The sequence below is a fragment of the Myxocyprinus asiaticus genome, chromosome 34, assembly GCF_019703515.2.
Source record: "Myxocyprinus asiaticus isolate MX2 ecotype Aquarium Trade chromosome 34, UBuf_Myxa_2, whole genome shotgun sequence".
Taxonomy (NCBI): domain Eukaryota; kingdom Metazoa; phylum Chordata; class Actinopteri; order Cypriniformes; family Catostomidae; genus Myxocyprinus; species Myxocyprinus asiaticus.
Window position 1 is genome coordinate 27,106,224 of NC_059377.1, and position 13,906 is coordinate 27,120,129.

At 37.9% G+C, this 13,906-nt stretch overlaps 1 protein-coding gene across 4 annotated transcripts in view; it reads left to right on the forward strand.

Annotated features, from left to right (window-relative positions):
* Positions 1-13,906, forward strand: part of LOC127425399 (ankyrin repeat and IBR domain-containing protein 1-like) — a 48,953-nt gene that overhangs the window by 906 nt on the left and 34,141 nt on the right. For 3 of the 4 annotated variants that reach the window (XM_051671386.1, XM_051671387.1, XM_051671389.1), the window contains exon 2: positions 8,033-8,312. The exons of the other annotated variant lie outside the window; for it this stretch is intronic. In XM_051671386.1, coding sequence (XP_051527346.1) covers positions 8,125-8,312 — 188 coding nt within the window. In that variant the 5' untranslated portion in view covers positions 8,033-8,124. The remainder of the gene's footprint in view (positions 1-8,032; positions 8,313-13,906) is intronic. 4 annotated transcript variants of the gene reach the window in all.

Below are 13,906 nucleotides of genomic sequence, written 5' to 3' on the forward strand. Positions count from 1 at the left end.
CTTCTGTGGAGCACAAACAAAGTTTTTTTTGATGAAGATGGATATGATGTTTAAATTCATACAGTGCAAGTCAATGGGGTCCAACAGTAGCTGGTTTTCCATCCATTTTGAAATTGTGCATAAGAAATCCAGAATGGAAACGCTTGATATGCGAATAAACTTAGCTTAAAATTGAATGCGCTCGGAGGAGGTGGATTTTCTAGAGTTTCATATTAAGGTGATGGATACAGTTTATTTGCAAAACGATGTTGCGTTTTGATCATTTGTGCACGTGTTATGAGTGTGCGATAGCTTGATGTGACTGGCCCAACGAAAGGTCAGACATTGGCTGATACATTAATACCCTAAATATGTGCACGGTAACTTTTTGTAAAATTTGGTTAACCACAAGAGTTCACAAACGGTTATTCTGTTATTTGTCGGGACTCGGGAATGAAGAAATTTATTCCCTGCTATCTGAGATTATGCGTCAAACATAATCTCAGATAGCAGGGAATAAAGTGCACAGTGAGCTATGAGCCGAAATAGCACAATACATAGATCTTCAAATGATAAAATCACATTGAAGTTGATCAAAAATAATATCTGTCACTGCCTGCAACATAGTAGGCCTATTCTTAATAGGGATGCACCGATCCGATACCTGTATCGGTATCGGCTCCGATACTGAAGTTTTAGACGGATCGGGTATCACTTGCAGCTATTTTTAGCCTTCACCCGTGTGCAATATTTGAGCACTACTCACGAACAACATCTCAGATGTAGATGCTCAATAGTTCGGTTCACTTATAATATGCATTCAGAATGGCACCGGAGGTGCATTTTACCAGAATTTGAATAAGAAGTGAATTAAACTACTGTGAACTTGCCTACAAACAGACACATACAGGACTTCCTGGAGAGTTCAGAATGTTAAAATAGAAGCCAGAGTGTTTTAAAGTTAAAGGTGCATGATTGAGATATATTACTATTATAATATATTATTATTATTATTATCATTTGTTTACAAACATTAATAACTGTGTGAATGAAAAGTGAGCTGATATCTTACAACTAAATTGAACAAAATAAAAGGCTTCTTTTCTACTGACTTATACTGGAATTACTGTTAATTTTGATGCTACATTATCCAGTATACTAGTTAATAATAAAGTTTTTCTTAATAAGCTATACATTTATATTGAAATAATTTGTAGTTAGAGGTTTGTGTTTCTTTACATATTAAAGAGCACACCCAATTAGTTCCACGCAATAATGTAAAGATATTCTAAACTGATTATGCAGAAAAACAACACTGGTATCGGATCGGGATCGGTATCGGCCGATACTGAGATTTCTGATATTGGATCGGAAGAGAAAAAGTGGTATCAGTGCATCCGTACTTCTTAAAGGGGCATTTAGTAGTTTTCTAGCTAGCTTTAGCATTGCTCTTCTTCATGTAGTTTAAGTACCGATGTTACAGTGGTTTTAGATGCTATACTGCCATCTTTCGACGTGGATCAGCATGATCGTCTCTGCTGCCCATTCAGCTTTGGAATATCATTTGAATCTGGAAAATGTCAGAGTTTGAGGTATTTTAAAGTTATTTATTACTCCTATAAAATGATTGCTTTGCATAAAAACAAACATCAGAAATCAAGTGAACATGCTTCTAGTGTTAAGGATAGATTATTGTTGTCCCTCATATCACTAATCTTTGGAGACTGTCTGCATTTCATGTTATTTCTAAAGACAGTTATTACCTTTATTTTTTTGTGATTAACATTTTATTGATTCAAAGAAAATAACACAACAGAGAAAAACACAACATATACACACCGAATCAACATTTAACTTTTAAACCTCATTAATATCCCTCCCCAAACACCAACCCCACCCTACCCCAGAGAACACCCCTGTGGTCACACAAAATAATACACACACACACACACACACACACACAAACAATAAAATAAAAAATAAATAAATCAAATATATAATAAACATGCATAATTAAACTAAATGTCTCTCTCTCCTCATCCCTTCCCCTAGAGTCCCCCAAAACCGTCCTCCAGCCCCAGCCGTCCATCTATCATCTTCTCAAAAGCTGCCACCCTCCCCATCTCTGCACATCACTCTGGGAATGGTGGCGCACCGTCTGACTTCCAACCCCTTAAAATAATTTGTCTGCCAATCATCACGGCAGTCAGAACCCAATTTTTAATATATTTGTCCCCCGAATTTATAACTTCCCCATCGCCCAAAATACAAAGTCTGGGGCAAAGTAAAATTCTGAACTTTTATCCAAAAATCTTGGATCTTAACACGTCCCCAAAAAACATGGGTTGTGTCTCCAACTTCTGATTGGCATTGCCAGCAGGTGGGTGTGTCTTTAAGACCAAGCCTATATAATCTAGAGGGAGTCCAATAAAAGCTTTGTAAAATCTTAAATTGCATAAGGCAAACCCTTGCATCTCTAGATGCAGACTTGACATTTTTCAGAATCTTAGTCCACACACCATCCTCCAGTACCACTTTCAAATCTTTCTCCCATAATCTCTTAATAGAATTTAAAGCTCCATCCCCCAGACTCTTAATCAGCAGGGAGTAATACACTGATGCCTCATGACCTTTCCCAAAAGCAGTAATCACCTCTCCCAGAGTATCTGCCGTTTTAGTGGGGTGTGTGCTACACACAAAAACAGTACAGAGCATGTGGTGCAGCTGTAAAAACCTATAAAACTGAGATCTGGGAATCCCAAAATGATGACCCAAATTCTCAAAAGATCTCAACACTCCACTCTAATACATGTCGCCGAGTGTAGCAACCTCCCTCACAATCCGCTCCGACCAACAGAAAGGGGACTTACTGATACATAATTTTGGGTTAAGCCATATGCTCAAGGCAACATTTAAATAAATGTTCGAATTGGATACTCTGGCAAATGTGAGATAACGGGGTGTGACTTAACTTCTCCGGTTAGTTTGATAGAAATGCTTTGCAATGGCGAAATAGGGGCAAGGATTTCCTGTTCAATAGAAAACCAGGGAGTGGCTCTTTCAGGTGGAAGCGACCAATGAGCCAAATGCCTGAGACCAAACGCATAATAATAAAACAATCATGGGTAGGCCTAGCCCACCTTTGTGAATCGGCCTATGTAATTTGTTGAAATGTAGTCTGGGACGTTTACCATTCCAAATGAAGGACTTCGCTATGTTATCAAATTGCTTGAAATAAGAGAGGGGGACATCTACAGGGAGTGACTGTAGCAGGTAGTTGAATTTTTGAATACAGAATTTTTGAATACAGTCAAAATTAACACTAACTAAATCAGACAAATTTGCTGAGAATAAAATACCCAAATACTTAATGCCCTGTTTGGGCCACTGGAAGGCGCCCGGCTGGAAGGCCGTTACTGGACAGTACGCTGTCAGAGCCAAAGCTTCGGAATTGACTTTGTATCCTGAGAGCTTGAAAAAGGAATTAATAATTCTGTGGAGGCAAGGCATAGATCTAGCAGGGTCAGAGACAAATAATAAAATATCATCTGCGTAAAGCAAAAGCTTATGCGCCATACCTCCCACCACCACCCCTGGAAAATCATCCTCCTTTCTTATCGCGGCTGCTAATGGTTCCAGGGCAAGACAGAACAATAATGGGGAAAGAGGACAACCCTGCCGAGTGCCTCTATTCAGAGTAAAATAATCTGAAATTAATCCATTTGTTTGTCTATAAACTAGGGTAAAAAATTACAGGGTGTCTATAAAGTAACTTAATCCATCCAATAAAAGTACTTCCAAACCCATTCATTTCCAAAATCTTAAAAAGATAATCCCATTCTACCATATCAAGTTAGATGGCAGTGACCGGAGACTGATCATACGTTACTGACCACATGATATTGATGAAATGCCTAATGTTATCAGAAGATCTATGGGCCTGAATAAACCCCACTTGATCTATATGTATAAGAGTTGTCATAACTTTACTTAATAGGTTAGCCAAAATTTTTGACAATTTTTACACCTAGCTGGATCAGGGAAATTGGATGGTATCTTTTACAATTGCTTGGATCTTTGTCATTTTTAAGAATCAGACTGATCTGGGCTTGTGTCATGGTTGGTGGAAGCTTTCCGTTCTTTAATAATTCTGTTTAAACTTCTAACAGATGTGGAGCCAATTCTGTAGCATAAGATCTGAAAAATTCAGTGGCAAAACCATCTGGCCCCGGAGCCTTGCCAGTAGGTAAGGTCTTAATTACCTTGTCAATCTCCTCCAAGGTTATCTCAGAATCAAGAGAGTTTTTTTGCTCAGTCATCAATTTGGGAAGTTCTAATGGTTCCACAAAGTTTCTAATATCTTCATCAGTAGACGAAGACTTGGAACTATAAAGATCAAGATAAAATTCTTTAAAGTCATTATTAATATCAATGGCCGAGGTAAAAATGTCACCCCCGGCAGATTTCACTGAGGGAATGGTAGAAAAAGACTCTCTCTGTTTTATATACAGTATCTATCCATAAGCTTTCCTGCTTTGTCCCCCGACTCAAAGTATGACTGTCTTGCCCTGAATAGCCAAAACTCCACCTTCTGCGACAAAATAGTATTATATCTGTATTTCAATCGTGTCAATTCTCTGAGGCCATCAGACGACATTCGGCGCTTCATCTCTGCCTCGGCACTTTTAATATTCCCTTCCAACTCCACGAGTTCTCGTGCTTTGGATTTTTTGATGAATGAGACATACTGTATGATCCGGCCCCTAAGAACCGCCTTAAGTGCCTCCCAAGCCACACCCACAGAGGATACTGAGGACCAGTTGGTCTCCATATAGACATTGATTTCAGTCTTTAACATTTGTTGGAAATCAGGATTTTGCAAAAGGGGATACATTAAAGCGCCAACTATAGGATCTCTTTTTCTCCATATGTTGCAACACCTCAAAGCACACCAGGGTGTGATCTGAGACTAAGATGTTTCAAATTGAGCAATCAACAACAGATGAAATGAGGGATTTAGATATATATATACATAAAAAAAATCTATTCTAGAATAAATCTTATGAACTGATGAAAAAAATTTATAATCCCTACCAGATGGGTTCAAAAGTCTCCAAATATCTGTAAGACCAAGATTTTTACGCATCCTGTGAAGTGTCACTGTTGCTCTAGGGGGCTTACACACTTTTGAATTATTAAAGAACGGAAAGCTTCCACCAACCATGACACAAGCCCAGATCAGTCTGATTCTTAAAAATGACAAAGATCCAAGCAATTGTAAAAGATACCATCCAATTTCCCTGATCCAGCTAGATGTAAAAAGGTTAACTTTTCATGAGGCAGCGAACACTACGGATTATAGGATATCTTTGGGATGCTTTGATTTTTAAATTATTCAGCATTAAACTTTTGTATTTATTGTCCGCACACCACAGCAAAAGTGGAAAAAAACATTGGCTCACTGTTTATAAAGCGCTGAAACTTTGCCAGGTGAAAAACAATCTGGAATCACGTGTAATAGTCACATTCCTCTTTCCAAACTTCATCAGAATGTTGATTTGTGACACCAGCGCTGAAAAAGCTCGATGCAGTGCAACAAATGGTGAAACAGAATATACGTGTCTTGAGATGCGTTAATAAATATAAACATTTTGAAAATATAAAAAAGGGTTGAAGACCTCTAAACACATGCAGAATAACCTAATAGTGATTTTGGTATTTGAATACTGTGCACAACCCTATTAATAACACATGATTTTGGATCAGTTCATGATTAAAAAGTACATAGCCTATAATTGGCCATGTAAGACATTGCTCCAAACTTTTCTTCCGTCTATTTGAAAAATCACCAAATCTGCCAAGTGTCCTGTAGGTGAACATAGTCACATCATGGGGGGCCTCCATGGTGTACCAGCCCATAGACCTCTCAGTTCTCCATCCTTGCCCTTGAAATTCAGAAGTGTTTAACCTACAGCTTGTCTTTAAAGTGGGTCCTCACAATCTGCCAGAACAGTTTTAAGAGCGGGCGGTCCCAGGTATATGAAGGCCGGCGGCGTATGGGCATCACAGCCATTTGAGCCCTTTATTTTATCAGATATTACGCACAGAGCACATACGTTTTTAACCTTTAAAGGAATAGTTCACCCAAATATGAAAATTCTCTCATCATTTACTCACCCTCATGTCCTCCCAGATGTGTATGACTTTCTTCTTCAGAACACAAATGAAGATTTTTAAAATCTCAGCTCTGTAGGTCCATCACAATGCACAGTGAATAGTGGCCAGAACTTTGAAGCTCCAAAAAGCACATAAAGACAGCATAAATGTAATCCATATGACTCCAGTGGTTAAATCCATGTCTTCAGAAGCGATATGATAGGTGTGGGTGAGAAACAGATCAGTATTTAAGTCTTTTTTTTTTTTTTTACTGTCAATTTTCATTTTTGATGATTTGCATTCTTCATGCATGTCGCCACCTACTGGGCAGGGTGGATAATTTATGGTAAAAACAGACTTAAATATTGATCTGTTTCTCATCCACACCTATCATATCGCTTCCGAAGATATGGATTTAACCACTGGAGTCATATGGATTACTTTTATAATTATTGATATATACTTTTTGAAGCTTCAAATTTCTGGTCACCATTCACTTGCATTGTGAGGACCTAAATAGCTGAAATATTTTTCTAAAAATCTTCGCTTGTGTTCAGCAGAAGAAAGTCATACACATCTGGGATGGCATGAGGGTGAGTAAATGATGAGACAATTTTCATCTATCCCTTTATTTCTGACATGTGTTGGATGCGTAATCTCAAAGTGGCATTCATGTTAACTGGGAATGCAGTCTGTTTAGGGTTCATTTTGTCTCTGTGTAGACTTTGTATGTATTATTTTCCTTCATTTTTAGTGATTTTAAGTGTCAAGTATGAAATGCTGTTCCCTGTCGTCCGTGCCAATGTCACCCAGTGTATTTTACTGTCCTACATACGGCAGTTGAGGATCATCTTTTAGCACAAAGCTTGCATTGTTTGAAAGTAGCCCACTGCCCGTAAAAATGAATGCAAATTAAGTTGTTTCATTAATGGATGATGTATGAGCTGCATTGGGTGAAGGTGGGGGAAGCTTGTGGAACCGAAATTTTTCCCTCCCTTTTGTGTGCCATGTGCTGCTCTTAATTCATCTGTGTATTTTGCAGTCTCAGACATCCCACCTGAAAATTTGGGGTGTTCAAACACAATCAGTCCCACAAGCCCCTAAAGCATTTGTTCGGTCTGCATTTGTTTTGTTTCTAATGTAACTCCACAGACAGTTGTTTTGAATGCGAGTAAGATGTGAAATGATGTAAAAAAGAACAACAGCGCAGACAGAATGATCTAAAAAAATATGGGTCAAGCTCCCAGTTCCCACTCACACGCCATTACCCAGCCTGACTGGTGCACCTGCTGCCACTCTTTCCTCTCTCATAGCCCTCTCAGTTGGATTTATTAGAGCATAACATTATGTAAGCCAGATTTATTTATTTTTTTGCTGATGAAACATTGTCTATCCCTTTTTCTAAAAGTGAGTCAAGAAGCTTAAATGATGCAAATAATTAAAAAAGTGGAAAGTGTAAGATCAGATAAGGATACCTGTGCAAGGTTATTATTATTTGCACTATTTCGACATATGCAAATTAGTGTGTTGGGAAGCAGACTGTTTTTGTGTTACGTTAGGTATTTCCAAATGGTTGTGTTACATGAGCTGGATAATAGCTTTTTTCTTATTCCACAGAAGCACAGGAGCTTGCGAGTTATATTAAGTCAGCCTTTGCAGATGAAGGTAATGGACTAGTAGTGGGCGTTGAGATTATGTAGCACATTTGGAGCAAAACCTGATAGCTGATTGTGTCTAGCTAATTTTTTAAAGGGATAGTTCAAATAAAAATTAAAATGGTGCTGTATCAGAATGAAGGATTTTACATAAGTTGATTTTACATTCCCTTGGGAGTTGCCAACACTAGGAATAACCGATTGAATCCGCAGACTGTAAACAAGTTGTGTTTACATTGCAGGACTTGCAGTATGCGGCTGGTCCGCTCTTACACTGGCTGAGCACTGAATAGTGAATGTGGGCTGCCCTGCGGCTCGCCCTACTGCTCCTGCCATGGGGAATACAGCCACAAAGTTCCGCAAAGCACTTCTCAGTGGAGACGAAGGATTGGCGTGGCAGCTCTATGAGAGTAACCCCCAATTTAAAGAGGCCTTGGACCCCAATGCATCTTATGGGGAGCCCTATCAACACAACACAGCCCTGCACTATGCCTCACGCCATGCCATGACACGCCTCATCAGGTAATATCCTGGGAATTAATGGTCATTAAAATGCAAGCATTATGTCATGTCTTCACAAAGTGCAACGATAAGTTCCCAGCATCAAGTAATATGTTTGTCGACACTGAAAGGAAAAATGCTGCGTGAAGGGACACAATCACATCCAATCAGAAAATATTTGATGTTTAATATAGTCATGTGGAACGGGATTTTGGACCAGTGTAATTTTTCTGTGAGCGATGCTACCTAATGCGAAGGTCGGGAAAAAAACACAAATTGTAGCCTAATTTACACAATGGAAGAGGACAAACTAAAGTACCCTTAGTGAACGAAGTCTGCGGTTATACAGTTGCTGGCTGAGGTTTTAAGACAGTCCTTTACCACACCCTCCACAGTTTTAGCACGTTTTAGCTCAATGTGTGGACTTTTCAAACGGTCCCTTACTCACCGAAGGCACAGTTTTCAACAATTATCAAGGTTAAATTAATGATCTTGAACTATTTCGGGTGTCACCATTGGATCAGGTTAAATGTGGGACAAATCCCGTCCCGTGTTGATTCGATATCATCATCATTTCATCTTTATTTTACGGGACGGTTGGCAACCCTAGCTGTACCTATAATAACCTGCATGTTGATATCAGACACACTGAAAGTTCTTGTATATGAACATGCATATGCTTTTTAAAAATTCCCGATCGTGTGGTTATTTTCCTTTACATCTGGAAACGTTTAAACTTTTTTTCTTTTTTTTTTTATTAGGCGGCGCTCTGCTGCTCTGGCACTACAAACCCAATGTCTGAATGTGTTTGAAGTGGACAAATCTAAAAACAGTTTAAACCCAGTTACAGCTGTCTTTAGCATCGTCCCGTTTCTAACAGATCACTCAAAATATGTCTTTTACCATAATTAAATTCATTCACAAACTCGCACCATTTATTCATGATAACATGCCAACCAACATGAAAGAAAGGCTCTCGTCCATTTTTTAGCTTACTGGCACTATTTGCAAAGGAAAAAGAACAAAAAACAGGTGACAATAATAAAAAAGGTGAGTAGGGAGATGTGGGTGATGTTTTAATTAATTTTTTTTTTTTTTTTGTCTCCTGTTACCCAATATCTTGCTCTCCTTTTTCAACAAACATGAAAGAAAGGCTTGCACCTGTTTTGCGCTTATTGGCAATGGGAAAAATTTATAAAACAGATGAGAATAATAAAGACAGCGGGTAGATGTGGGTAAAGTTTCCTTTTATTTTTTGTCTCCTGCTTCCCAATATACCTTGCTCTCCTCTTGCACACACTATATTTCATTGGCTGTTGCTCACTTTCGGTCTTTCCCTCGTCCGGAATGTGCGCACACTTAGTTTGAAATCTGTCGTAGCATCTGCGACTAGTCTCGGCATGTCGCAGGAGTGCGCACACTACAAGAACATTCCTCGTGAGATCTAAAACTTCTCGTTGCAGACCAGTCGCCGACTCAAAACATCAAAGGAGATGAGCTTGAGTCGTGTAGTGTGCACTAGGCTTTACTAGCCAGCGATTATGTAAATGAAGGTTACACCTGAAAATCGCTGAAAAAATTTGCTAGTGTAAAGCCAGATTTCGCAGACATTTTTGTATCCTTAATGGCAGAGTGGGATGGAATGCCAACACCTTCAATATCAATATAATTTACGAAATTGCATGACAAAAGAGACCTAAGGCTGTTAGGGGCCGAATGCATCCTTGCGCCAAAAAAAGTTAGGCGCAGTGCCACGAATAGAACAAAACGCAGGCGTCTCAAGATGCTTTTTTAAAGGTTGACGTTCTTTATAAAGCTGCACTATGTAAGATTTTTTTGGTTAAAAAAAATGAACATATTGCCATTATTGATTAAGTACATAAATGATCAGTATTCAAAACAATGTCCTTACCTTACGATTCATTTCGGTAAGCCTATAAAAATAATTTGTATTTTGAGCTGTTGTGTCAGATTTGGTGCAAAATTGCTGGCTTATGTCATTCCTCTTTGCATCATGAAGTCATGTCCGTAAACACAGGAAAGAAGTGCTGGCTGTCAATTGTTCGGCTGACGACGCTGTTCAGTTCAGCCAGTCACAATCACACAGTTCAGGATGGCATGTTTACTAATACATATGACTTCTGAAAATGACTTCTTGTACATATTATTCTCATGTTTAATAAAGTATATTTTGTTTTATGTTTTTAGTTTACAGTGTTCTTAGGCCTACAGTTTCACTTGCTTTATCAACTGCCGTGTTCATTTTTTCAGTTTTAGTCTTTTGACAGAAATGTCCTTTAAAAATAGTAAATATTTCGTCATGTGATATTAATTAATTTTAGTCAGTTTTACAAAAATAACAAAATTTAATCAATGAAAATAATATATTTTACTTGATGATGATGTGCAAAATGGACAAAAAATATCAAACTGTAACAGACCAAACTTTAATCAAATATTCAAATATTTAGAAAAAAACATTTATAAACATTTTCTAATGTAAACATGTATCAAACATACAGTATAAATGTACATAGGCCTACTGTCCTTGTTGTGAAAAACCTGAGCTCCTGAAATAATAATGTATAGACTGAAGTATTAGATTAGCAAGTTACACAACAAATTACAATTATTGTCACTAGCGCATCATTTAATTCAAGTTCACGTTCATTTGTTTCGTTGTGCAGATGTAAGTTGTTCCATAAATGTTGTGGATATATTGATGAATCTCATGTATAAATAGCATGCATTTGAATGAGGTATTTATCCCATTTTAAAGCGGTTCATTTTTGACGGTGTTAGCGCGTTCAACTCATGCAGCACACGTGGAGAAATGCCCAACACACTGGATGAATGGATTAAATGAATCCATATCTAATATCTTCTTCTATTTATCAAGATGTTTCTTCTTCTGTTTATATCTTGCAGTATAATTTTTAACATCATATTTTCGTCTCGGTATGCTTTAATAAAATCATTTAATAATCTTCATGATGCGCCTTTTTCGTCTCGTCTTCGTTATCGTTGACGAAATCAAAAAACCTTTTGTCAACAAACATTTTCAACATTGATTTCGTTGACAAGATTAATAATGTAAAAATAATGAAGTCTTACATTGAACTTGAATCAGCAGTATCACGAGTTTCACATCTTAAATTGATAATACAAACATTAATAGTCAATAAAACACTTGAATAATCATAAAATATACTTCTAAATGGTGGTGATTCAGGAGAGTCCCCTGAGTGCCTTGAGTGTAGTGTCAGAAAAGTGTACAATTAATTCACTCAAAATATATAAATAAGAGTGTTGTTTATCTTCATCAAAGCAAGTAATATTTCATTTTTTTTTTTTTTTTACGTTTAATCGTATAACTTAATTATATCAACATGAAAATAGCACGTTATAACTCTCGCTCTGAATATCTTTCAGTCATGATCACACAGGTGATGTCCAGGTAAACTCAAATCATGAGATTCATTCACCAGAGCAGTATTGTCGAAAGACGACGGATGTAAAGTGTTCTTCCACAGACTGCTTGCAATTTTAAATTTCAATCACAGATGTCGCTAGAGAGCACAAAGGTACGTAGTGCAGCTTTAACATGCCACGGCAACTAAAAATGCCGTAAACCTGCACGAGACACAGAAAAAACAGTAAGACATGGCGCAATGGTCAAAAAGTCCATCCAGCTCATGTTTACATAGGAAAACAATTGAAAAATCCATACAGTATGTTAGTATTTAGTGTTTTAGTGGGTCATTACTTCAGGAAGAAAAAAAAAAAACTCTGAATAGCATTCATGTTATGGCCCCTAACAGACAGTATTTAAAGTGTATGGCAAGTGTATGTGGAGCCAATGGTATTTCTGTGCTATGCAAGGTTTTTTGTGAGGCTGTTAAATTTCACACTTCTCTGTATTTCAGTCAAGACCACTTAGATATATGGAGCCAAGTTTAACTTGGTGTAGTGGATGCACCCCTCTGAGAAAATGGTTTGGTAATTACTAGCTAGGACAGCTGGCTATTGAGGACTCTCTGTCCCTTGGCTAAGCTCTTTAAAAGAGTAGGCTCCTTGAGCAGACCACCAATCACCTTGACAGTTTTCAGAGGCTTGATGCCTCGCACATTTATGCATCAGATTGATTGGAATAGTAGTTGATTTTTTTTTTTTGTCCTCTATTTGTTTAACATTTTGGGAACAAAGATGTTGACTAAACTACAAACACCCTTGCTAGAAAGGCCCATTTTAAATGGGCCTATGTATTTAAATGCTAGTACCAGACTGAAGTATCTTCTAACTGGAATTCTGATGCACATTTTGGCTGCTAGCGATTCTTGGAAAAACAGCCTGCCAGTCTAGACTGCACCCAGAATTTTTGCTTTTAAATGTGTGTAGCAGGCTCTTTGTGTGGTCCTGGATTCATTATGATCAAGCTTTCATTATCCAGACAAGTAGAACAAAGCTCGAGATGTCTGTCAGCAGCTTGTCTGGACTTTATCCCTGGATGTTGGTTTCAATCCAGGTTAAAAGCTTGGCTTTGAATTTCATGATGTAGTTTATAATAGTATTTTACTAAAGTGTCATTATCACATGATCATATACTGGATGTAACAGTTGCATAATTAGCAGGTGTCAGTGTCAGTTTCTTGGAACCAGTCTTTCTAGCCTCCCAGGTGCTGGTGGAGAGCATGGTTAGGAGAATGCAGGGAGTTATAGCCATTGTTTGCAGTTGCATATTAACTAATAAACTCCTAGTGCCAAATTCACATTACTATTTCCCGGAACAAAGCGCTGAGTCATTTCAACTGAAAGGCCTTAAAGTCTGCTGAATGCAATTCCTAATTTCACTCTTGAAGTTTACGAGGCATTACATTTACCCATGTCCTTTCTAGCAGTTTGAGCCTGTTATCAATTATGTTGAAGCTCCCTCAATAAATTACCTGAAAATTATATAAGTCTGTTTCATTATCTCCAGCTATCTGGCAAGGGCTCCAGCTGCACTGAGCACTGTCATGCCATTTTCATTGTTAATATTGTTATGGTGTCTTCCTAATGCCCTCTCAAATGTTATGCAATATTGAGATGGTAGCTGCCACCACCAGGTCTCAAAATATCTGTGTTGAGTTCTGTATTTATCTTTCCAATTCTACCAGTGTTTTATTGAGGTTTATAACATGGATAGTACTGGTCCTGGATGCTGATTGGTCAATACAGCGTTCCAGTAGTGCTATCGTAACAGCTGTGATGCTGAACAACTGTTCACCACATCAGTGTGCAGAGCACAAAGTGGTCATTAGTTTTGTTGCAACGGCTTGTAAAGCAATCTTCTTGTGGAAGGATGGCATTTAGTGAATTAGTGAGTTTTAATGAAAATTTAAGGCCTTAATATTTTTAAGGCACAGCACAGACTGGGTTGTGATAATTATGTAGTAGCAATTTTATAAAAGCAATGTGGCACTCAAGGCTGTGCAATATTGTCAATATAATCATGACTCTGCTGTGCGTTCTGCCTAATAATCCTCTTTAGCCGTCACCATAGTATATTCATAATATAGCAAAGCTTTTCAAGTTTTTTTGCTTAATTATTGAGCTCTTAAAGGGATTGTTCAACC